At 39.6% G+C, this 27,532-nt stretch overlaps 1 protein-coding gene across 1 annotated transcript; it reads right to left on the bottom strand.

Annotated features, from left to right (window-relative positions):
* Positions 1–2,237: 2,237 nt before the first annotated feature.
* On the bottom strand, positions 2,238–27,187 carry TEX261 (testis expressed 261). The gene is made up of 6 exons (XM_053704330.1): positions 26,019–27,187; positions 16,501–16,580; positions 16,177–16,330; positions 14,769–14,836; positions 10,669–10,771; positions 2,238–2,996 (listed from the first exon to the last, which is right to left on the bottom strand). The coding sequence occupies exons 1-6, from the start codon at positions 26,086–26,088 to the stop codon at positions 2,881–2,883; spliced, it is 591 nt and encodes a 196-aa protein (XP_053560305.1). The 5' UTR covers positions 26,089–27,187; the 3' UTR covers positions 2,238–2,880.
* Between the last annotated feature and the right edge of the window lie 345 nt (positions 27,188–27,532).

The following is a 27,532-nucleotide window of genomic DNA, read 5'->3' as shown; positions in this document are numbered from 1 at the left end:
TGGATTCACTCCTATCTTTCTTACAGGTCTTTTTCTGTGTCATTTGCCGGCGACTCCTCCTCTCCAATGCCTCTGTCTGTTGGGAGTACCTCAAGGATCTGTTCTGGGTCCTCTATTCTTCTCCATCTATACTTCTTCGCTGGGTAAACTTATCAACAGTTATGGCTTCAAATATCACCTCTATGCTGATGACACCCAGATCTACCTCTCCACCCCTGCTCTCTCTCTCCCTCTGTCCTTTCTCATGTCAGTGACTGCTTATCTGGTATTTCTTCCTGGATGGCCTCTCACCACCTAAAGATTAACATGTCCAAGACTGAGCTCCTTCTCCCCTCCCCCCCCCCATCAAGCTGGCATCACCATTTCCCCAAGTCCGCTGCCTCAGAGTTACACTAGACTCAAATCTATCCTTCTTCCCCCATATCCGATCGCTTTCTACATTCTGCCGCAATCATCTATGCAATATTTCCAAGATTCACACTTTTCTGAGCGCTAACACCACAAAGCAAATAATCCACTCCCTTGTTATTTCCTGACTTGACTACTGCAATAACCTACTTGCTGGCCTTCCTCTTTCCCGCCTCTCCCCCCTTCTATCCATCCTAAATGCCTCTGCCAGGCTGATCCACCTTTCCCGTCACTCTGTATCTGCTGCACCTCTCTGCGAGTCCCTTCATTGGCTCCTCATTCACAGCAGAATTAAATTCAAAACGCTCACCAACGCCGCTCCCCTATACCTATCCTCTCTAATAAACAAGTATACTCCAGCCCACCCAATAAGATCCAACAACGACTTGCTTCTTGCATCCGCGACTATCACTGCCTCTCATGCTGGACTGGAGGACTTCTGTCGTGCAGCACCTACCCTCTGGAACACTCTCCCTCGTGCTGTCAGGCTTTGCCCTAATCTTTCTTCCTTTAAATGGTCTCTGAAGACTTTTCTGTTCAGGGAAGCCTACCACCCAACTCAGTAATAAATTAATTTCACTTACCTAACATCTTTCTCAATATTGCAGTCCATACCTCCTGTTTCCCAACCTCCTACCCTTCTAGATTGTAAGTTTCCACTGGAATAGGGCCCTCAATTCCTCCTGTATGTGTTTGTAAATGTCCTGTCTCTTACAAGTTTTATATTGTTTTATTTAAATAAATTGTAACCATGGACAGCACTGCAGAATATGTTGGCGCTTCATAAATAAAGTATTATAATAATCTTGTGCTTTCATCTTCTAAGTAGGACTTTACCTATGTGTCCATGCACTACAACTTTAAAAGTTAAAAGGCACACTCAGGTAAAATTAAACTTTAATGATTCAGATAGAGCAGTAATTTTAAACAACTTTCCAATATAGTTCCATTAAATAAAATGTGCACAGTCTTTTATATTTACACTTTTTGAGTCACCAGATCCTACCGAGCATGTGCAAGAATTCACAGACTATACGTATATGCATTTGTGATTGGCTAATTGCTATCACATGGTACAGAGGAGTGGAAATATAAAAAAATCTACGACTCATTTGAAATTCAGAGTAAATGCTATTGCATTGTCTTGTTATCTTGCATTTGTTGATTATGCACATCTACTGCATTTACTGGTCCTTTAAATTATAAGAAAGGCAAATTAAAGTACACTGCAAAGTTTTTGAATTATGCGCAACCACAAAATTTCATGAGACATGCAATTTTGAGTTTAAAGGGATAGGAAAGTCAAAATTAAACTTGATTAATTCTGTATGTAGTTTTTAAGACACTTCTATTTTCAAATGTACTTTATTATTTTTAGTATCCTTTGTTGAAAAATAATATGTACACATCCTACACTAGTGAGTGCTAGCTGGCGATTGGTGCATGCAGACATTTGTCTCTTGTGATTGGCTCAGTGTTCAGCTAGTTCTCAGTAGTGCATTGCTGCTCCTTCAGTAAAGGATATCAAGGAGAAGAAGCAGATTTGATAGTAGAAATAAATTAGAAAGTTGTTTAAAATTGTATCTGAATCTTGAAAGGATTGGTGTCCTTTTAATACTCTCAAGAGCAAGAAATCTGTATTGGACTCTTTCACAACCAGAAAATCCTTCTAAAAACTTGTGATTCCCTAAAGATTTCTGCAAATAACTGGTTTCTGGTGAAATCATTTACAAATCTTAATAGTAATAAACTGACTTTAAACCAACAAAATAAACACAAATGATCGAGTCCCCTTTGTAGCAGTGCAATAAGTACAGGGAGAAGCAGGATTACCAAATGCCTCTTTATTTCACATGAGAACCTGCTAGTGCAGTGGATGAGGAACCTATTGGTAGTGTCGTATTATTCATCATGCTGAACATCCAATCACCACCAATCTTACTTCCACCGAGCTGAATGACTAATAAGCCAAACTGGGATGTATTGTAGCGCAAGAAAAAATATCTATTGGCACTAAGTGTAAAAAGGTGGTTAGAACCTGGTTTCTATCCGTTAATTAAAGAATATTTAAGGTTTATTCTTTAAATTATTCTTTAGAATACAACTTCTTACAAGTTCTGCCACAGGATGTAAACCATAGAAAGTTTTGCAAAATAGGAATCTAAAATCGTATTGAACTTGTCCACGTGTAGAAATCCCCTGTAGGCGCCAGTCATTTTAAAATAGAAATATGCAGCTACATATTCCGGATGCACAGCACGTCTCTTATCATATATTGCCAGCATGCTGCAGGTGTTGGAGATCTGATTAAAGTCCTCCTGGAAAAGCGCATTAGAGTGTAGAGTTCGTGGAAGGCGGACTAACTGATGCGTCATCCTTTCAAGTGTTCTATTTCCTTTGTGTCTCTGCTCTTTAACGTGCTTTGGCATAACTGGCTCACATTTTGACCACGTGGTATGTTTATCAGTAGCCTTAGTACATTTTTTGCCTGCTTGGCAAAATGGCCTCTTTGATGAAAGAGAATATAACGAGGATCCCGGAACGTTTTCCTCTCTTACCCTTTGTAAAATAGTTGGATACAACATCATCTGCAAAGATAAAGGAGCAAATATCACTGCAAGAACCTTGTTGTACAAACTTTATAAGAAATCTGTATCACTCCGAGGCCATCATTTAATAAATGCAAACCGGGCGACTTGTATTGTTTACCGTGAACACATTGACCCTCTCAAAAATACCCCTATATACTCTCCTTGGGAAATAAAAATATAAACAATTACCCAACTTATCTTACTAAGGGCTGGATCCAAATGTGCGCATCATCTGTTATGCCAACTTTGTACAATGTATCTATAACCATTAAAGGGATATGAAACCCATTATTTTCTTTCATGGTTCAGAGAGAGCAGCAATTTTAACCAATTTTCTAATTTACTCGTATTATGAATTTGTCTTAGTTCTCGTGCTACCTTTATTTGAAAATGCAGGAATGTAAGCATAGCAGCCGGCCCATTTTTAGTTCAGCACCCTGGATAGCGCTTGCTGATTTGTGGGTACATTTAGCCACCAATCAGAAAGCGCAACCCAGGTGCTAAACCAAAAATGGGCTGGCTACTTAGCTTAAGTTCCTGCTTTTTCAAATAAAGATTTCTTAAAATTGCATGCTCTATCTGAACTATTAAAGAAAAAAATTGGGTTAACTATCCCTTTAAATAGGGACATCTACAAGACGTGACAAGGGCTCCCAAGAAGAGAATAAAGGTCACTGGCTTATATGAAATAATTTTCTGCAAGTGGATTTTCTTTATTATTACCAGATAATTAGTACTTAAAGGGACACTAAATCCCAATTTTTTGTTTCATGATTCAGATAAAGCATGCAATTTTAAGCAACTTTCTAATTTACTCCTATCAAATTTTCTTCGTTCTCTTGCTATCTTTATTTAAAAAGCAGTAACTTAAAATATAGCAGCCAGCCCATTTTAGGTTCAGCACCCTGGATAGCGCTTGCTTATTAGTGAATAAAATTAGCATACCAATAAGCAAGCATAACCCAGGTTCTCAACCAAAAATGGGCTGCCTCCTAAGCTTTATTTCCTACTTTTTAAAAAATATAATTTATGCTTACCTGATAAATTCATTTCTCCTGTAGTGTAGTCAGTCCACGGGTCATCCATTACTTATGGGATTATAACTCCTCCCTAACAGGAAGTGCAAGAGGATCACCCAAGCAGAGCTGCTATATAGCTCCTCCCCTCTACGTCATATCCAGTCATTCGACCGAAACCATACAAGAAAGGAGAAACTATAGGGTGCAGTGGTGACTGGAGTTTAATTAAAATTTAGACCTGCCGTAAAAACAGGGCGGGCCGTGGACTGATTACACTACAGGAGAAATGAATTTATCAGGTAAGCATAAATTATGTTTTCTCCTGTTAAGTGTAGTCAGTCCACGGGTCATCCATTACTTATGGGATACCAATACCAAAGCTAAAAGTACACGGATGACGGGAGGGACAGGCAGGATCTTTACACGGAAGGAACCACTGCCTGTAGAACCTTTCTCCCAAAAACAGCCTCCGAAGAAGCAAAAGTGTCAAATTTGTAAAATTTTGAAAAAGTGTGAAGTGAAGACCAAGTTGCAGCCTTGCAAATCTGTTCAACAGAGGCCTCATTCTTAAAGGCCCAAGTGGAAGCCACAGCTCTAGTAGAATGAGCTGTAATCCTTTCAGGAGGCTGCTGTCCAGCAGTCTCATAGCCTAAACGTATTATGCTACGAAGCCAAAAAGAGAGAGAGGTAGCCGAAGCTTTTTGACCTCTCCTCTGTCCAGAATAAACGACAAACAGGGAAGAAGTTTGACGAAAATCTTTAGTTGCCTGCAAATAAAATTTCAGGGCACGGACGACGTCCAGATTGTGCAAAAGTCGTTCCTTCTTTGAAGAAGGGTTAGGGCACAATGATGGAACAACAATCTCTTGATTGATATTCTTGTTAGTGACTACCTTAGGTAAGAACCCAGGTTTAGTACGCAGAACTACCTTGTCTGAATGAAAAATCAGATAAGGAGAATCACAATGTAAGGCCGATAACTCAGACTCTTCGAGCCGAGGAAATAGCCATTAAAAACAGAACTTTCCAAGATAACAGCTTGATATCGATGGAATGAAGGGGTTCAAACGGAACACCTTGCAGAACGTTAAGAACTAAGTTTAAGCTCCACGGCGGAGCAACAGTCTTAAACACAGGCTTAATCCTAGCCAAAGCCTGACAAAAAGCCTGAACGTCTGGAACTTCTGCCAGACGTTTGTGTAAAAGGATAGACAGAGCTGAAATCTGTCCCTTTAATGAACTAGCAGATAAACCCTTTTCTAAACCCTCTTGTAGAAAAGACAATATCCTAGGAATCCTAGCCTTACTCCATGAGTAACTCTTGGATTCGCACCAATATAAGTATTTACGCCATATTTTATGGTAAATTTTCCTGGTAACAGGTTTCCTAGCCTGTATTAAGGTATCAATCACTGACTCCGAGAATCCACGCTTTGATAGAATCAAGCGTTCAATCTCCATGCAGTCAGCCTCAGAGAAATTAGATTTGGATGTTTGAAAGGACCCTGAATCAGAAGGTCCTGTCTCAGAGGCAGAGACCATGGTGGACAGGACAACATGTCCACTAGATCTGCATACCAGGTCCTGCGTGGCCACGCAGGCGCTATTAGAATCACCGATGCTCTCTCCTGTTTGATCCTGGCAATCAATCGAGGAAGCATCGGGAAAGGTGGAAACACATAAGCCATGTTGAAGACCCAAGGTGCTGTCAGAGCATCTATCAGCACCGCTCCCGGGTCCCTGAACCTGGATCCGTAACAAGGAAGCTTGGCGTTCTGGCGAGACGCCATGAGATCCAGATCTGGTTTGCCCCAATGATGAAGCAGTTGGGCAAACACCTCCGGATGAAGTTCCCACTCCCCCGGATGAAAGGTCTGGCGACTTAGAAAATCCGCCTCCCAGTTCTCCACGCCTGGGATGTGGATCGCTGACAGGTGGCAAGAGTGAGACTCTGCCCAGCGAATTATCTTTGAAACTTCCATCATCGCTAGGGAACTCCTTGTTCCTCCTTGATGGTTGATGTAAGCCACAGTCGTGATGTTGTCCGACTGAAACCTGATGAACCTCAGAGTTGCTAACTGAGGCCAAGCCAGAAGAGCATTGAAAATTGCTCTTAATTCCAGAATGTTTATTGGAAGGAGTCTCTCCTCCTGAGTCCATGATCCCTGAGCCTTCAGGGAATTCCAGACTGCGCCCCAACCTAGAAGGCTGGTGTCTGTTGTTACAATCGTCCAATCTGGCCTGCGGAAGGGCATCCCCTTGGACAGATGTGGCCGAGAAAGCCACCATAGAAGAGAATCTCTGGTCTCTTGATCCAGATTTAGCAGAGGGGACAAATCTGAGTAATCCCCATTCCACTGACTTAGCATGCACAATTGCAGTGGTCTGAGATGCAGGCGCGCAAATGGTACTATGTCCATTGCCGCTACCATTAAGCCGATTACCTCCATGCACAGAGCCACTGACGGGTGTTGAATGGAATGAAGGACACGGCAAGCATTTAGAAGTTTTGATAACCTGTCCTCCGTCAGGTAAATTTTCATTTCTACAGAATCTATAAGAGTCCCTAGAAAGGGAACTCTTGTGAGTGGCAATAGAGAACTCTTTTCTACGTTCACCTTCCACCCATGCGACCTTAGAAATGCCAGAACTATCTCTGTATGAGACTTGGCAGTTTGGAAACTTGACGCTTGTATCAGAATGTCGTCTAGGTACGGAGCTACCGCTATGCCTCGCGGTCTTAGTACCGCCAGAAGAGAGCCCAGAACCTTTGTAAAGATTCTTGGAGCCGTAGCTAACCCGAAGGGAAGAGCTACAAACTGGTAATGCCTGTTTAGGAAGGCAAATCTTAGATACCGGTAATGATCCTTGTGAATCGGTATGTGAAGGTAGGCATCCTTTAAATCCACTGTGGTCATGTACTGACCCTCTTGGATCATGGGTAAGATGGTTCGAATAGTTTCCATTTTGAACGATGGAACTCTTAGGAATTTGTTTAGGATCTTTAAGTCCAAGATTGGTCTGAAGGTTCCCTCTTTTTTGGGAACCACAAACAGATTTGAATAGAATCCTTGCCCGTGTTCCGACCGTGGAACTGGGTGGATCACTCCCATTAGTAAGAGGTCTTGTACACAGCGTAGAAACGCCTCTTTCTTTATCTGGTTTGCTGATAACCTTGAAAGATGAAATCTCCCTTGTGGAGGAGAAGCTTTGAAGTCCAGAAGATATCCCTGAGATATGATTTCCAACGCCCAGGGATCCTGGACATCTCTTGCCCAAGCCTGGGCAAAGAGAGAAAGTCTGCCCCCCACTATATCCGTTTCCGGATCGGGGGCCCTCACTTAATGCTGTCTTAGGGGCAGCAGCAGGTTTTCTGGCCTGCTTGCCCTTGTTCCAGGACTGCTTAGGTTTCCAGCCCTGTCTGTAGCGAGCAACAGTTCCTTCCTGTCTTGGAGGAAGTTGATGCTGCTCCTGCCTTGAAGTTACGAAAGGCACGAAAATAAGACTGTTTAGCCTTTGGTTTGGCCCTGTCTTGAGGCAGGGCATGGCCCTTAGCTCCAGTAATGTCAGCGATAATTTCTTTCAAGCCGGGCCCGAATAATGTCTGCCCTTTGAAAGGAATATTAAGCAATTTAGATTTAGAAGTCACATCAGCTGACCAGGATTTAAGCCACAGCGCTCTGCGCGATTGAATGGCGAATCCGGAGTTCTTAGCCGTAAGTTTGGTTAAGTGTACTACGGCATCAGAAATAAATGAATTAGCTAGCTTAAGGGCTTTAAGCTTGTTCATAATCTCATCCAATGGAGCTGTGCTAAGGGTCTCTTCCAGAGACTCAAACCAGAATGCCGCCGCAGCAGTGACAGGCGCGATGCATGCAAGGGGTTGTAATATAAAACCTTGTTGAACAAACATTTTCTTAAGGTAACCCTCTAACTTTTTATCCATTGGATCTGAAAAAGCACAGCTATCCTCCACTGGGATAGTGGTGCGCTTAGCCAGAGTAGAAACTGCTCCCTCCACCTTAGGGACCGTCTGCCATAGGTCCCGTGTGGTGGCGTCTATTGGAAACATTTTTCTAAATATAGGAGGGGGTGAAAAGGGCACACCGGGTCTATCCCACTCCTTGTTAACAATTTCTGTAAGCCTTTTAGGTATAGGAAAAACGTCAGTACACGCCGGTACAGCAAAATATTTATCCAGCCTACATACTTTCTCTGGAATTGCAACCGTGTTACAATCATTCAGAGCCGCTAATACCTCCCCTAGTAATACACGGAGGTATTAGCGGCTCTGAATCCAGTTTACTTGGATCAGATCCGTCACCCACAGAATGAAGCTCTCCGTCCTCATGTTCTGCAAATTGTGACGCAGTATCAGACATGGCTCTACTATTATCAGCGCACTCTGTTCTTACCCCAGAGTGATCGCGTTTACCTCTTAATTCTGGCAATTTAGATAGTACTTCAGTCATAACATTAGCCATGTCTTGCAAAGTGATTTGTATGGGCCGCCCTGATGTACTTGGCGCCGCAATATCACGCACCTCCTGAGCGGGAGACGAAGGTACTGACACGTGAGGAGAGTTAGTCGGCATAACTTCCCCCTCGTTGTCTGGTGATATTCTTTTAACATATAAAGTTTGACTTTTATTCAAAGTAACATCTATACATTGAGTGCACCAATTTCTATTGGGCTCCACATTGGCCTTTAAACATAGTGAACAAACAGATTCATCTGTGTCAGACATGTTTAAACAGACTAGCAATAACACTAGCAAGCTTGGAAAAAACTTTTAAATAAATTTACAAGCTATATAAAAAACGCTACTGCGCCTTTAAGAAACATAAAAATGTGACACAGTTGAATTAACAATGAACCAAATATGTTAAAACAACCAAATTTTAACAGAAAATGTATAAAGTTAGCAGAGGATTGCACCCACCAGCAAAAGGATGATTAACCCCTTAATACCCAAAACGGATAACAGTTGAAATAATAAAAGTTTTTATCACAGTCAAACACACTGTCACAGGTCTGCTGTGACTGATTACCTCCCTCAAAACTAGTTTTGGAGACCCCTGGGCTCTGTAGAGACGTCCTGTATAATGGAGGAAGAAATAGGAAGACTGTGACTAAATTTTTACTGCGCAATAAAGCGCTAAAACAGGCCCCTCCCACTCATATTACAACAGTGGGGAAGCTCAGTAAACTGTTTTCATGCAGAAAAAAACGACAGCCATGTGGTAAAAATCATGCCCATAAAGTTTTATCACCAAGTACCTCAGAAAAAACGATTAACATGCCAGTAAACGTTTTAAAAATTGAAAATTATGAAGTGTTATTAATAAGCCTGCTGCTAGTCGCTTTCACTGCAGTGCAGGCTCAAATATTACTTTAATATTGACAGTATTTTCTGAGTGAAATTCCATTCCCCAGAAATACCTCAGAGTATACATACATACTTATCAGCCTGATACCAGTCGCTACTACTGCATTTAAGGCTGCACTTACATTACATCGGTATTAGCAGTATTTTCTCAGTCAATTCCATTCCTTAGAAAATAATTTACTGCACATACCTCCTTGCAGGTGGGCCCTGCATGCTATCCCCTGTACTGAAGTTACCTCACTCCTCAGAATGGCCGAGAACAGCAAGTGGATCTTAGTTAAGACCGCTAAGATCATAGAAAAAACATAGAAAAAGGCAGATTCTTCTTCTAATGCTGCCTGAGAACAAACAACACACTCCGGTGCCGTTTAAAATAACAAACTTTTGATTGAAGAAATAAAAACTAAGTTTAACACACCACAGTCCTCTCACACGTCCTATCTTTAGTTAGGTGCAAGAGAATGACTGGATATGACGTAGAGGGGAGGAGCTATATAGCAGCTCTGCTTGGGTGATCCTCTTGCACTTCCTGTTAGGGAGGAGTTATAATCCCATAAGTAATGGATGACCCGTGGACTGACTACACTTAACAGGAGAAAAAGATAGCAAGAACACGAAGAAAAATTGATAATAGGAGTAAATTAGAAAGTTGCTTAAAATTGCTGTTCTATCCGAATCATTAAAGAAAAAAATTTAGGTTTAGTGTCCCTTTAATACTAAAAGATGTACAGTTAAATGTAATGGCTTGTGTCAAACCTAGAGAAAGGAAGACCTTCTGAAATCTCTCAGATGTATTTTAGTTGTAAAAGGCTTTCATCCTAGTTATATTTATTTATAAACCTTAGATTAATGGCAATGAGATGCTGCAGGACCACGTGTATCAGAAAGATGGATGGATGTTGGAAAATCCAAATGAAAGTGTAAAATATCTTAATATATAGTTGCTATAAAATATGAAAAAGTGTAAACGTGTGAGCGAGAACAAGGGAGATCGTGCGTGTCTTTTCAGCTTTATAGTACAACTGAACAATTAAAAAAAAAATACTGATAATGGTTTAGATCTTCCAAACAGAATAAGTGCTCGGGAGCATAGAAACATAGATTGGCGTCAGATGAGAACCATAGGTCCAACAAGTCTGCCCAGATCCTATTAACTTCTTTCTGCCATGTTACTTTAAAACTTGGCCAATAAGACTATAACAGGGATAGAAGAGACTGAAGAGAGAGCTCTCATATCATGAATAAAGCCCATTGTCTCACCTCCTTGTTGGACTGTGGATGGCAGAACATTCTCTCCTGCTGACAGGGACACAAAGAATGCAAACGGGATGAGCCACAAGCAGAAGGTAAAGTATGAGAGAACCTGTGAGGAATAAACAAGTAGCGGTAAACAATATTGTATTGCGGAACAGTAACGGGCATCTTAGTGAATATTAGAAGACACAGCGTAATACACAGTAATGCAAAAAAGGAGAGTGTTGCTGTAACTTTACTCTTTTACAAATAAGTGTCTATGTAAAAGAGTCTTTAAATGTATCTAATTTCTTGGTGCCTATTGACTCAAGAGATCACCGTTCTTATGGCAACCGCAGAACACCTAGAGGGATCAAACCTTTTGTCATAGGGAAGCAGAGCTACCAGCCCATAAGGATAAACTACCACCCTTATGAATTAACTTCCAGATGCCCCTCAGCTGTAGGAACCTCCTTATACAGAACAACATTACGCAGGGCAGGTAGGAACCTCCTTATACGGAACAACATTACGCACGGCAGGTAGGGACCTCCTTATACGGAACAACATTACACAGGGCAGGTAGGGACCTCCTTATACGGAACAACATTACGCAGGGCAGGTAGGGACCTCCTTATACGGAACAACATTACGCAGGGCAGGTAGGGACCTCCTTATACGGAACAACATTACGCAGGGCAGGTAGGAACCTCCTTATACGGAACAACATTACGCAGGGCAGGTAGGGACCTCCTTATACGGAACAACATTACGCAGGGCAGGTAGGGGCCTCCTTATACGGAACAACATTACACAGGGCAGGTAGGGGCCTCCTTATACGGAACAACATTACACAGGGCAGGTAGGGACCTCCTTATACGGAACAACATTACGCAGGGCAGGTAGGGACCTCCTTATACGGAACAACATTACACAGGGCAGGTAGGGACCTCCTTATACGGAACAACATTACGCAGGTCAGGTAGGGACCTCCTTATACGGAACAACATTACGCAGGTCAGGTAGGAACCTCCTTATACGGAACAACATTACGCAGGGCAGGTAGGAACCTCCTTATACGGAACAACATTACGCAGGGCAGGTAGGAACCTCCTTATACGGAACAACATTACGCAGGGCAGGTAGGGGCCTCCTTATACGGAACAACATTACGCAGGGCAGGTAGGGGCCTCCTTATACGGAACAACATTACGCAGGGCAGGTAGGGGCCTCCTTATACGGAACAACATTACGCAGGGCAGGTAGGGGCCTCCTTATACGGAACAACATTACGCAGGGCAGGTAGGGGCCTCCTTATACGGAACAACATTACGCAGGGCAGGTAGGAACCTCCTTATACGGAACAACATTACGCAGGGCAGGTAGGAACCTCCTTATACGGAACAACATTACGCAGGGCAGGTAGGGACCTCCTTATACGGAACAACATTACGCAGGGCAGGTAGGGGCCTCCTTATACGGAACAACATTATGCAGGGCAGGTAGGGACCTCCTTATACGGAACAACATTATGCAGGGCAGGTAGGAACCTCCTTATACGGAACAACATTATGCAGGGCAGGTAGGAACCTCCTTATACGGAACAACATTATGCAGGGCAGGTAGGGACCTCCTTATACGGAACAACATTATGCAGGGCAGGTAGGGGCCTCCTTATACGGAACAACATTATGCAGGGCAGGTAGGAACCTCCTTATACGGAACAACATTATGCAGGGCAGGTAGGAACCTCCTTATACGGAACAACATTATGCAGGGCAGGTAGGAACCTCCTTATACGGAACAACATTACACAGGGCAGGTAGGAACCTCCTTATACGGAACAACATTATGCAGGGCAGGTAGGGACCTCCTTATACGGAACAACATTACGCAGGGCAGGTAGGGACCTCCTTATACGGAACAACATTACGCAGGGCAGGTAGGAACCTCCTTATACGGAACAACATTATGCAGGGCAGGTAGGGACCTCCTTATACGGAACAACATTACGCAGGGCAGGTAGGAACCTCCTTATACGGAACAACATTATGCAGGGCAGGTAGGAACCTCCTTATACGGAACAACATTATGCAGGGCAGGTAGGGACCTCCTTATACGGAACAACATTACGCAGGGCAGGTAGGAACCTCCTTATACAGAACAACATTATGCAGGGCAGGTAAAAAACCCTCCTTATATGGAACAATATGAGTAAAGATGGCAGTCTAGTCCAGCATAATTTAGCCACCTATTTCCTACCTAAGAGGGACCCAATTACGGGAATGTGGAGAACCACTAGCATAAACTTCTCACAAGGAGTTAACACTAATTATAATAATATGTTGCCAGCGACAATAAAACAGCTAAGAATCTAATCGGAACCTCTAATACCGTTATAAAATGTTCTTTACAATGGTATTGTGATCTAAATGCATTGAACATATAGCACTTAGTTCCATAACACAGACAAGACCAGGTGCTCAGCGTTTTTACAGCAATCAGTGTCCTTGATGGATTAAAACAAAATCCCTTTCTGAGCCTCACTTGTGCTGCACAAGAAGATTGTACTAATGCTGCGCAGTCCTCCTACATTCACCCCAAATGAGATATGACTGATGTAGGTCTGTCCTAGGTGCAGAGATAGTGACTATGTTAATCATTAAAGGGATATCAAAGTGCAAAACATTGTGTTACATCATTTTATTATTGCTCTAGTGCTTTTATATAACTGTGTGTTTAACATGTGCAGAGGGGTTAGTGTACACCAATTTTCATATAACTGCATGTGACAGACACTACTATAATGAAGAATATGCACAGATACTGATCTAAAAATCCTGTATAAAACTATACTTAGAAGCTCCCAGTTTAGCACTGGTGGTGAGGTTAAAGGGACACTGTACACTAGATTTTTATTTGCATAAATGTTTTGTAGATGATCCATTTATATAGCCCATCTGGGAATGTTTTTATAAAAATGTATAGTTTTGCTTATTTTTTAATAACATTGTGTGGATTTTCAGACTCTTAACCAAGCCCCACAGTGTCAGATGTATACCCAAGTCTACAGACTCCTGCTGACTCCTGTTTATGTTATCTGTCTTTTCATATGCAGGGAAGGGGGGGGGGTGTCTGCTGTTCCTGCTTTCTTAGCACCTTTCACTCTGTGTCCCTGCCAGCAGTGCTAAACTGGGAGCTTCTAAGTACGTTTTTAATAGGTTTTATACTGGATTTTTAGATCAGTATTTGTGCATATTCTATGAAAATGGGTGTATACTGTCCCTTTAAGCTGGGGCACCCAGTGAAAGGGGCTGGGAAAACAAAAAGGAGCAGACCCCCCCTTCCCTGTATATAAAAAGACAGGTAACAAACAGGAGCCAGCAGGCATCTGTAAACACATGTATACATCTGGCACTGTGGGGCTTGGTCAGAAGTCTGAAAATCAGCACAATGTTATTAAAAAATAAGCAAAACTATACATTGTTACAAAAACACTCCCAGATGGGCTTTATCAATGGATCATCTACAAAATATTTATGCAAATAAAAATCTAGTGTACAATGTCCCTTTAAACATAAAAATTAGCTCCACAGCAGCAATGCACTACTGGGAGCTGATTGAATCTACATTGATGCTCATGAGCCTACCTAGATATGCTCTTTTAACAAATCAAAAAAATATAGCAAAGCAAATCTGATGATAAAGTAAACATTAACTGTAACTCATGTATTTAAGGCATAGTTAATGTTGTTTAATAAACTCCCGCATTTGCCTTAGGACCACGCCTCCTTTTACATGAGGCGATTATTAATTACGTTACTACACAGCACCGCAGCAGAAAATAATAACACATCTAGCACAAACATCCACAGCACCGCAGCAGAAAATAATAACACATCTAGCACAAACATCCACAGCACCGCAGCAGAAAATAATAACACATCTAGCACAAACATCCACAGCACCGCAGCAGAAAATAATAACACATCTAGCACAAACATCCACAGCACCGCAGCAGAAAATAATAACACATCTAGCACAAACATCCACAGCACCGATGAGTGAGCTCCTACATAGAATGGGACTTCACCGGAGTCTAGTTGTGACTCACAGTAACGACTTACCTCTGAGAAAGGGTAATATTCTTCAGCGAAGTGCTGGAACGCCAAATAGTGATTCACAACCACAAGAGCTGTCGGGGAACATTAACCGTTTAGTGGTGAAATGTAAAAACACAGGTGTGCATCAATGCTGCTCATATGGTGTGACAAGGACATAAAACCCAACATTTCTCTTTCAAATGTACTTCTATTATCAAATTATCTTTGTTTTCTTGTTATCCTTTGTTGAAAAGCAGGAAGTTAAGTTCAGGAGCATGCACATGTCTTCAGCACTATATGGCAGCAGTTTTGCAACAATGTTATACATTAGAAGGAGCGCTAGAGGGCAACACTATTTCCAGTCATATGGTACTCCAGGCGTGCAAACTACCTACCCAGGTATCTCTTTAACAAAAAATATCACAAGAACAAAGCAATTTTGATAATATAAGTAAATTGGAAACTTTTTTTAAAAATTATATTCTCTATCTGAATCATGAAATAATTTTTTGGGGTTTTATGCCCCTTTAAGCTGTCACAAATTAGAAAGAAACTGCAGTGTACATGGAAGACATTTGTTTCTCTGCCTATATTTAAAGGGATATTCTTATGAGAGCAAAAAATCCACTACATGTTCTAAGTTATTTTACTAACCCTAGCGTACTATGTATTAAAGGAAAAAATGTTCATGATTCAGATAGAGCAACTTTCTCATTTACTCCTATTATCAATTTTTCTTTGTTCTCTTGGTATTTTTATTTGAATGTAAACTTGGAAGCTGGCCCATTTTTGGTTCAGAACACTGATTGGTGGTTACATTTAGCCACCAATCAGAAAGTGCTACCCAGGTTCTGAACCAAAAAATGGGCCGGCTCCTATGTTTACATTCTTTCTTTTTCAAATAAAGATATCCAAGAGAACGCAGAAAAATTAATAGGAGTAAATTAGAAAGTTGCTAAAATATTGCTCTATCTGAATAATGAAAGTTTAATTTTGGCTAGACTGTCCATTTAAGCCAAAATAACCAGTGAGTCAGGGGTCCTCAACTAGGATCCCGAAAATTGCAGCATTTGTGCAGAAGCAGCTTTACCCTTAAATGCTGACATAAATACTTTCATCACATCTAAAATAGTCTCTGTCCCATCTAATAGTTAATCTTTCAAAAATATATTACAGGATTTTACTTTGTTGAATAAATAACTTTTCTTCTGTGAGAGGTGTCCCTATTAGCCAATAAACAGTAGAGTCCTGGGACTAATTTGCTCAAATCACACACTTCCTGTTATTCTGTTAATTTCAATGTCAATTTAAACCGCATTTACTTAACCCTTTTTCATACAAAACAATACGTTTTCATATACATGACAGAAAGTGATACGATGAATACGTTTATTGGAGAGGCTATGTGACTGCAGACCGCACACGTACGTACCACAGGACAGTATGAAGTTAGGGGAGGTCAGCATAATGTAAGGGAACGTTTGCAGCAGCCCAAAGTACACTACGTTAGTGAACAGACCAACTCCAATCATGAAAATGGGGAATTTCTCAAACAGGTACAAGCCAATCAGCACCCCCGTGGAAAACTGCAAGAGATTAGTGAGAAAATAAATCAATTCATTAAGCAATATAAAACAACTGCATTGAAAAAGGATCTGGATACAAAACTATTTTTTTAATAGCACTCAAACATTTCCCAGGGCATAAAGAGACAATAAAAGCAATGTAGGCTCTATGCATTATGTAAACAACTTACCCAGATCATGTACTTGATTATCCTGCTGGCCGCTACAGTGTATTCCTCTATAAGCTCCGCTAAATAGTACAATCCAGCAGCTGGTTGGGAAGAGAGCAAAGCGCTAGTGAACACCATTTATTATGACCAAATGGCAGATCTAGAACAAAGGACTCTGGCAAAACAATTAAAGGGATATAAAACCCAATTTTTTTCTTTCATGATGCAAAAAGAACATGTGTTTTTAAACAACTTACCAATTTGCTTCTATTATCTAAATTACTTCATTCTCTTGGCATTCTTAGTTGAAAAGCATATCTAGGTAGGCTCAGGAGCAGTAATGCATTACTGGGAGCTAGCTGCCGATTGGCAGCTGCACAAAAATGCCTCTTTTTATTGGTTCACCAGATGTCTTCAGGTAGCTCCCAGAAGTGCATAGCTGCTCCTTAAAAAAAGGTTACCATGAGACTGAAGCAAATTAGATAAAATAAGTAAATTGCAAAGTTGTTTAAAATCACATATTCTATTTCAATCATGAAAAAAAAGATGTTTTATGTCCCTTTAACAGTGACAAGGTATTACCCAGACAGAATTTGGATTGAGGGTATAATTTTAAACAACTTTACAATTTACTTCCTTTATATCATTAGCTTTGTTCTATTGGTATCCTTTGTTGAAAAGCATTCCTAGCTAGACTGCACTACTGAATCCATCAGGTGAACCAATGATAAGAAGCATACAGTATATGTGCAGACAAACATTTCTGGCTCCAAGATTCTGAACAAATTTGCAGAGCCCTGGTTTATGTGAATAACAAAAACTGTGTGCCTTTCAACTACATGATAGATTTAAAGGGAAATCATGCACTAGATTTTTTATTTATTGTAAATGATCCATTTATATAGCCTATATAGGTTTTTTATAAAAAAAAAAAAAAATGTATAGTTTTGCTTATTTTTTAATTACATTGCTCTGATTTTTTTACTCCTAACCAAGCCCCAAAGTTTTAGGAGAATACCGATGTATACCTACTCCAGCTTGCTCCTGTTTGTGTAAAGAGTCTTTTCATGTGCAGAGGAAGGGGGGGTCTGATATTTCCCACTTGCAGTGGTTGTTCCAGTAACCTTTTAAACAGAGCTAAACTGGGAGCTTCTAAGTAAGTTGTTAAATGGTTTTATACTGGATTTTTAGATCAGTATCTGTGCATATTATTCTTTATAGCAGTGTCTATTACAAGCAGTTACATGAAAATTGCTGTACACTTTGGTCATCTTAAATTCTTACCATAGATTAAAGCGCCATTATACGCAAATGTTAAAACACTTGAAAGTGATGCAGCATAACTGTAAAAAGTTGACTAGAAAATATCACCTGAACATCTCTATGTAAAAAAGGGAGATATTTTACCTTAAATTGTCCTAAGTATTCACACCCCACTGTAAAGGACTTTAAGCAGCCAATCAGTATGAATGTCCCAGGACTGGCAAGGGAGCAAGCCTCATGCACACGTGTTATTTCCCTATTCAGTTTAAGGAAGTTTACTATGAAATCTCATGAGATCACAGTAAAAGAGTTCATGACCTCAGCACTGTTGATGCGGATTGGCTGCTGTTCATTTCTTTATTATTATTTTTTTACCTGCAGCTAGGCAGTAACTGAAAGATAACTTTTTACCTAGCACTTACTCTGCTGAGCTGAGGAAATTGTGAGGTAAATATCTTACTTTTTTACAGAGAGATGCTCAGGTGATATTTTCCTGTCAGCTTTTTACAGTTATGCTGTATCACTTTCAAGTGATTAAGCATAGGAGTATTATGTACCTTTAAGCTGCAAATATCCTCCTGCAACCTTTCTATATCATGCAGCAGGAATGGTAAAAAAGTTATTTTAATATGAATATTGCTTCTGGTCACTTTAAAATGTCTACCAAGCCCCACACACTGATTACATCATGATCTGGGCTGCATATGGCATCCCATGACAAAAGGCTCACTAGTTGTATTTAACAGACTGTCAATGCTTCTCAGCAGAGAGCATAGATGTAGTCCAGATAGTGATGTCATCAGTGGGTGGAGCTTGGTAGCTATTTCAAAGTGGCCAGAAACTATATTTATTTTTAAACAACTTTTTTACCCTACCTGCTGCATGATATAGAAAGGGTGCAGGAGGATATTGGCAGCTTAAGCTAAGGAACAACATATAAAGGTTGAGATCTGTGCATATCCTTAAAGGGCTAATTAATTAAAAATTGCATAAAAAAAAAAAAAAAAAAAAAATTGTAAAAAAATTGCTGGCAAGTATTTAAAATAATTTTCAAAAATAAGCAAAATGAATTACATAGCTAAGCTGCCAGAAGCAGCCAACTCCACCCACCCTTATCAGTGTTTTATACACAGGCATTGTATTTCAACGTCTAGGCAGCTTCAGCAGATAATCCCTATGCCCTTTTGCATTCTACCAAAAGAACAATAGATATAGATACAGCCATAAACGGAATTGTGTGGGGGGAGTTAAAGCTTTACAATTCAGAAACTAAAAACAAAGGGTTAATGGTGAGGCACTGCAGTATAAATTTGCAGGTAAAGTAATTAAAGTACATATTATATTACTTTGTCTCTATCCCAACTTGTTGTATGTCCCTTTAATATGACTAAGGTGTAGACTGTCCCTTTAAAGATGATTCGTTATTTTGTACCACTGATACTTATTTGAGCTGTGTGGGCAGACACATTCTTCTCAAACGGTTTAAGAAAAAGATTAGCAGCAATTCACAGAGATATCGACTGGCACAGCTGTTTCGCTCATCACTTTATAAAAATCGTACAACTTTTTTAGAAAAATCCCTATGCCAACACACGTATATTTTATATACACAGCAGCGTGACCAAAAGGATCCCGTGCGCAGTATAAATATCTATACAAAATAACAACCCTGAACTTATATATAGCAGCGAGAAAAGCGGGTCATTTACAGTGATTTAACCTTAGCTTACTAAGTATTTAGCCCCACAAATAAACTAAACATATAAAGTCCTTCTGGAGCACTATATGGCAGGAAATAGTGCTCTTGCAAATGGATAACATTCGTGCAAAACTGCTGCAATATAGTGCTCCAGAAATAAGCTGGCTGCTAAGCACGTCTATGCTTTTCAACAAAAATATACCAAGAGAACAAAGAAAAATTGATAACAGAAGTAAATTAGTAAGGGGTTTAAAGTCGCACGCTCTATCTGAATCCCGAAAGAAAAAAAAATTGTGTTTCATATCCCTTTAAAACACATTATATAGTCCGAAGTTTATTCCTCCTGAAAAAAGGATTCATAGCTGCAATATCTACAGTTTTGGTAAATAAATTCCATTAATCCATTCACAGAGTCGTGCTCTTCAAGAGGTTTCTGGAAGATTTATATTCTGCAATGTTTCTATCTAGAAGATATTATCACATATTGGTGTTGCAGTTCTCAAAACTCTGAATTTGTGTCTGCAGAGATAACATTCCGCTTCTTTACAGCAAAACGCTATAAAATAAGCAATGCAGAGTTGAGAAAAAGACCTTAAAAGTGATGGTAAATCCAAACATATAACAAACGATAGGATTTACCATCACTAGAGATCAAGTGGAGGTTCAGTAATCATTTAGGTAAAAAAGGGTGCTAAACTCACCTGTTTCAGACGCCCACGGCACATTGATCTTCTACCAATGAGGTCAGCTTGCTAAACCAATAGCCGTGCATGAATACAGAAACCTCTCAGTTGACACGCACAGCTATTGGTTTATAGGTGTAAACGTCACCTCATTAAAGGAGACCGATATGTCGTGGTCGGCCAGAGCCTCTAAATTTAGCTATGTGCTTTGGCACAGAAAGGGTGAGTTTAGCACCTTATTTTACCTTTATGATCACTGAACCTCCACTTGATATTCAGTGATAGTAAATCAGAGCGTTTGTTAAACGCTCGGATTTAGCATTGTTCCTCTTCAAATCTTTGTACACAGAATCAAATCCTTACCTCTTAACAACACACTAAATTCAAAATTAAACTTCCATGATTCAGATATTTTTAAATGTACACATTTAGAGTTTTTTGATTGGCTCACGTCGTTGATCTTGGAAAGCGGTGGAAGTGATCCTGATCGCTTCCAGCCGCTTTGCGGTTATTGCATTGATGCCTCGTTATCGAGGCATCCTGCAATAACCTTTCTTACCCCTCCGATGAAGAGAGAGCCACTCTGTGGCCCTCTCTGCACCGGACATCAATGGCTGCAATCGTTGGTGGGTGGGAGCCGACGTGGGAGGCGGGTGGGCGGCCATCGATGGCTTCTATGATGCAGAGGGGGTAGAATCGTGGGCGTGCACGGATGCACGCGTGAGCGGTTGGGAACCACAACACTACAGAAAATATCTGTAAGAAAAGTGGGAGAGAGGGGGGAGGGAAATGAAAAGGATCTAAGGAGTCTGGGAGGAGGTTGGTCTATAGGGGTGGGAAGCTACACTACAGAATAATTTTTTTTTTATTTTTTTTTAAATGGGTACTGGCAGCTGTTATGGTTCCTAATAAGTTAGAGGGGGAGGGTTAGCTGTTTGTGGGGAGGGGGGATCAGGGAGGTTGTGGGCTAAGGAGGGATCCTACACATCAGCATATGTAAATATGCTTACTTTTTTTTTTAAATTAAATAAATTAAAAGATAGCTTTTATTTTAGTACTGGCAGACTTTCTGCCAGTACTTAAGATGGCGGGGATAATTGTGGGGTGGGGGAGGGAAGAGAGCTGTTTGGGAGGGATCAGGGGGTCTGATGTGTCAGGTGGGAGGCTGATCTCTACACTAAAGCTAAAATTAACCCTGCAAGCTCCGTACAAGCTACCTAATTAATCCCTTCACTGCTAGCCATAATACACATGTGATGTGCAGCAGCATTTAGCGGCCTTCTAATTACCAAAAAGCAATGCCAAAGCCATATATGTCTGCTATTTCTGAACAAAGGGGATCCCAGATAAGCATTTACAACAATTTTTTCCATAATTGCACAAGCTGCTTGTAAATGATTTCAGTGAGAAACCTAAAGTTTGTGAAAAAGTGAACAATTTTTTTTTTATTTGATTGCATTTGGCGGTGAAATAGTGGCATGAAATATACCAAGATGGGCCTAGATCAATACTTTGGGATGTCTTCTAAAAAAAAATATATACATGTCAAGGGATATTCAGGTTTTCCTGACAGATATCAGTGTTCCAATGTAACTAGCGCTAATTTTGAAAAAAAAGTGGTTTGGAAATAGTAAAGTGCTACTTGTATTTATTGCCCTATAACTTGCAAAAAAAGCAAAGAACATGTAAACATTGGGTATTTCTAAACTCAGGACAAAATTTAGAAACTATTTAGCATGGGTGTTTTTTGGTGGTTGTAGATGTGTAACAGATTTTGGGGGTCAAAGTTAGAAAAAGTGTGTTTTTTTCTATTTTTTCTTCATATTTTATATATATTTTTTTATAGTAAATTATAAAATATGATGAAAATAATGGTATCTTTAGAAAGTCTATTTAATGGCGAGAAAAACGGTATATAATATGTGTGGGTACAGTAAATGAGCAAGAGGAAAATTACAGCTAAACACAAACACTGCAGAAATGTAAAAATAGCCCTGGTCCCAGGTATTATCAGGTATTTGTCCCAAACGGTCAGAAAATGGAAAAGTACTGTGGTCATTAAGGGGTTAATTATGTATTTGTTGATTAAGCACTATTACTGTATTTAAAGGGATACTAAACCCACATTTTTTTTTCTTTCGTGATTCTGATTTTAATTTTAAGCAACTTTCGAATTTACTCCTATTATCAAATTTTCTTCATTCTCTTGGTATCTTTATTTGAAAATCAAGAATGTAAGTTAAGAAGCCGGCCCATTTTTGGTGAACAACCTGGGTTGTTCTTGCTGATTGGTGGATAAATTTACCCACCAATAAACAAGTGCTGTCCATTGTTTTGAACCAAACGTTGGCTGGCTCCTTAGCTTAGATGCCCATTTTTCAAATAAAAATAGCAAGAGAACAAAGAAAAATTGATAATAGGAGTAAACTAGAAAGTTGCTGCTCTATCTGAATCATTAAAGAAAAAAAAATGGGTTCAGTGTCCCTTTAAAGGACCAGTACACACCAATTGTCATATAACTGCATGTAATAGACAAAAAGAGGAGCAAGCTGGAGTAGGCAGACATCAGTATTCTCCTAAAACATTGGGGCTTGGTTAGGAGTCTGAAAATCAGTGCAACGTTATTTAAAAATATGCAAAACTATACATTTTTACAAAAAAAAAACTGTATGGGCTACATAAATGGATTGTCTACAAAACATTTATGCAAAAATAAATCTAGAGTATAACGTCCCTTTAAATTGAGTCTTACTGACTAGTGATACAACTTGTTATTTAAATCAAATTCACCATGAAACATGATTTTAAGAGGCGTTTTACTTTGTTCCTAGGTAGGCGTAGGAGCAGCTATGTACTACTGAAGCTAGGTGGTGATTGGTGGAAACTGCTCCCAACAAGCAGGTGTTAAAGGGACATTCAACCTCAAAAATGTTATTGTTTAAAAAGATAGACAATCCCTTTATTACCATTCCCCAGTTTTGCATAACCAACACTGTTCTATTAATATACTTTGTACCTCTGTGATTACCTTCTATCTAAACCACTGCAGACTGCTCACTTATCTCAGTTATTTTGATTGACTTGTATTTTAAACGATCAGTGCTGGCTCTTAACTCCATGGGAGTGAGTATAATGTTTGATATATATATATATATATATATATATATATATCACATGAACTAATGTCCTCTAGCTGTGAAAAACCTGTAAAAATGCACTAAGATAAGAGGCGGCCTTCAAGGGCTAAGAAATAAGCATATGAGCCTATCTAGGTTTAGCTTTCAACAAAGAATACCAAGAGAACAACGCAAATTCGATGACAAAAGTAAATTGGAAAGTTGTTTGAAATGACATTCCCTATCTGAATAATACCACAGATTTAGACCTGGAGTGAGGGCTGCGGTTTAGTATGTTCAAATTGATAAGTCAGGGTCTGGAATAATATCAGGAACTATTACATGAACCCTAAAAATTGGCATCTTTTAAGTTTAATGGTTATTATTAGAAGACATATATGCAACCTAAAGATTTTCTAAAAATGTCTTGTTTTAAACAGACCTGGCTAGTACTGTGGGACAATGAAGTGACTTTTATATGCATAGTATATATCAGCAATAAAGCACTGCATTATGTAGACAAAATACTTGTTTTAAAGCATTTAGAATTGTCACTGTGTGGCCAAATGATGCCTATTTGTCTTGAACATTCCCTTGAGGAGGTTTATCATATCTCCCTTACTGTAAACAATTCCATGTGATAAATATTAAAAGGATATGAAACTCAATTTTTTTCTTTCATGATTCAGATAGAGCAATTTAAAGCAACTTTCTAATTTACTTCTATTATCAAATTGTCTTTGTTCTTTTTGTATCTTTATTTGAAAAGCAAGAATGTAAAGCTTAGGAGCCAGACCATTTTTGGTTCAGCACCTGGGTATATATATATATATTTATTATATAATACAGACAGTTACCACCTTTCACGCCAGTCCCAACAAATTTAGTAAGAAGCAGGTTATCTTTACACCTTTAAAGGAACATAAAACCCAATTTTTTTTTCTTTCATAATTTAGAAAGAGCATGCAATTTTAAACAACTTTCTAATTTACTTTGATTATCTAATTTGCTTCATTCTCTTGATATCCTTTGCCAAAAAGCATATCTAGATAGGCTCAGTAACTACTGATTGGTGGCTGCACATAAATGCCTTGTGTGATTGGCTCACCCATGTGCATTGCTATTTATTCAACTAAAGATATCTAAAGAATGAAGCAAATAAGATAATAGAAGTAAATTAGGATGTTTAAAATTGTATTCTCTACCCAAAACCTGAAAGAAACATTTTGGGTTTAGTGTCCCTTTAAGTTAGATATCAAAACAATAATAATAAAAAAATCATGAAGTGTACGTTTGTGTGCATGTTTACATTTTTTTTTTTTTAAATGTCCTTTGTGAATGCAGCAAAAAAAAAAAATACTGCTCACTGGCTGATAAACAGAACTCCACACTACCTTACTGATGGATATAGACATGGCTTGCAAATAACAATTTTTATATTGCTGGTTACATTTTCAGCATTAAAGTGATGGTAAATCAAAGCGTTTAACAAACACTAGGATTTACCATCACTAAAAATAAAGTGGACTTTAATTGATCAACCATGTAAAAAAAAAAATGGTGCTAAACTCAACCTTTCTCTGCCGATGCACAGCGCTAAACTCAACAGCTTCAGCCAGCCACAGCACATTAATGTTCCAATGAGGTGCTGCTTGCAGGTCTAAGCCAATAGCCGTGCATGCATACAGAACACTGTCAGTTGACACGCACAGCTATTGGTTCAGAGGTACTAACGTCACCTCATTGAAGGAGATTAATGTGCTGTGGGTGGCTGAAAATATAATACGACATATATATTGTTATAATATATTACTAATGTCAATTTTGAGAGGGGCCTGGAACCTAACTCATTTACTTCCCATTGACTTTGACGGAAATGTTTATTTTATTGATTTTTTACAACTGTTCCTTCAGGAAAAGAACCCTGGCTTAAACGAAGGGCTCCCTATATATACACACATATATAAAGCAATACTCATTTTAGTTATGGTGGTGATAAAAGCATGAGATTAAAATCCTCCATTTCATAAGAGTCAGAACTCTCATCAGCAGAAGATAGGTTTGATTTGCTGATGGGAGTTAAAGGGATAGGAACGTCACAATTAAACTTGCATGATTCAAATAGAGCAGGCCATTTTAAGACACTTTTAAATTCACTTCTATTTTCAAATGTGCTTTGTGCTCTTGGTATCCTTGTTGAAAAAGAATATGCACATATCCTACACTAGAGGGAGCTGCTGCTAATTGGTGCCTGCACACATTTGTCTTTTGTGATTGGCTGACTAGATGTGTTCATCTTGCTGCCAGTAATGCAATGCTGTTCCTTCAGCAAAGAATAACAAAAGAACAAAGCAAATTTGATAATGGAAGTAAATTGGAAAGTTGATTATTACTGTATGTTCTATCCAAATCATGAAAGAAAATCTTGGGGTTTCCTGTCCCATTAAACCTAAAAAAGCTGTTGAGAAGTGGTTTGTTTTATTGCTGCAACTACCCCATAAAGGGCAATTGCTCTGTTTGAACACAGTATTGGAAGCAAAAAGTATGATATATTGCAACTATTGTATAACTCATTTGCATATATTACCAAGAGCTCTTTGGTGAAGGATAACAATGTATACAGAGTACTTATTGGAAAAAGCCAACAGGGATACTTGCCTAGATTTGCTAATTGTATATACAATAAATATATGACATCATATCATTTCAAAAGCACAGAAAGCATTGCCAGCAATAACTTTACTATATACTCATATCACATTACTCAGAGGTACTTACCTATTGCCAGGACAATAAAGGCTACTTGGATGAGCAGAGACATCCAGCTGAGAACATATATAAACCACATGTTGCTGTATAAACCCTGCACCAACCTTACACTCAAGCTCTCTGTAAACCTCCTTCCTTACTGTCTGGCTCTCTGTACCAACTGTGCCACTTACTGCCCCTGGCACCTACAGGGTCTCAGTCTTATTATCACACTCTGTAACCCCCTGTAATCACTTACTGAGTCTTATTATTATCACACTCTGTAACCCCCTGTAATCACTTACTGAGTCGTATTATTATAACACTATGTAACCCCCTGTAGCCACTTACTGAGTCTTATTATCACACTCTGTAGCCCCCTGTAGCCACTTACTGAGTCTTATTATGATCACACTGTGTAACCCCCTGTAGCCACTTACTAAGTCGTATTATAACACTCAGTAACCCCCTGTAGCCACTTATTGAGTTATTATCACACTCTGTAGCCCCCTGTAGCCACTTACTGAGTTATCACACTCTGTAACCCTTTGTAGCCACTTACTGAGTCTTAGTATGATCACACTTTGTAACCCCCTGTAATCACTTACTGAGTTATTATCACACTCTGTAACCCTTTGTAGCCACTTACTGAGTCTTAGTATGATCACACTTTGTAACCCCCTGTAATCACTTACTGAGTCTTATTATGATCACACTCTGTAACCCCCTGTAGCCACTTACTGAGTCGTATTATGATCACACTCTGTAACCCCCTGTAGCCACTTACTGAGTTATTATTATCACACCCTTTAACCCCCCGTAGGCCCTACCTGAATTAATATTATCACACTCTGTAACCCCCTGTAGGCACTTACTGTGTCTCAGAGTCTTATTATCACACTCTGTAACCCCTTACTGCCCCTAGCACTTATTGGGTCTTAAAGCTTCTTTTTGCTGAACTTGCTCTGAACTGTGCCCCTAACAGCTTTATATTGTGCCCCCTGAAATGCCTCCCTGACGTATGCAATCCCTCCCCAGCCTATACCGGCACCAGGTATAAGCTACTGCCCGGAGCATCCACACCCCTGCCCCGGGTATAAGTTCCTACACTCCCCGTCTCACCCTCCGATTGCACCCTTAGCTTCCTGCTATCTCCCTCCAGCAAGACAGCTGGACACATAACCATAGAGAACAGGTCCCCCGAGAACCATAGAGAAGAGAAACAACAACTTCCGGCCAACGTCAAAAACCATAGAGAGAAAATAATACCATAGAGTGTATTGTGTTCATTTTTGATTTGGGAAAATGACCGTAAGCGTTTTTTTTAAGTCTTCTATTAATTGTTTGCAGACGGTTATACGCACAGATAACCATTACCTTAATTAGTGGTTCGAAAAATAAATAGAAAATATGACAGATTGGAGTATAGAAAAAAAACGAATTTATTTTTCAACATGATTGAAATGTAGTCTGTATTTATGTCTTCTTGTTTATGATTAATAGCTTTATATTAACAGTGGTGGGGTTCAGCCTGTTGTCACCAG

The sequence above is a fragment of the Bombina bombina genome, chromosome 2, assembly GCF_027579735.1.
Source record: "Bombina bombina isolate aBomBom1 chromosome 2, aBomBom1.pri, whole genome shotgun sequence".
NCBI classification, from domain to species: Eukaryota; Metazoa; Chordata; class Amphibia; order Anura; family Bombinatoridae; genus Bombina; species Bombina bombina.
The sequence above is the reverse complement of the archived record's forward strand: the minus strand, read 5'-3'. Positions and strand labels throughout refer to the sequence as shown.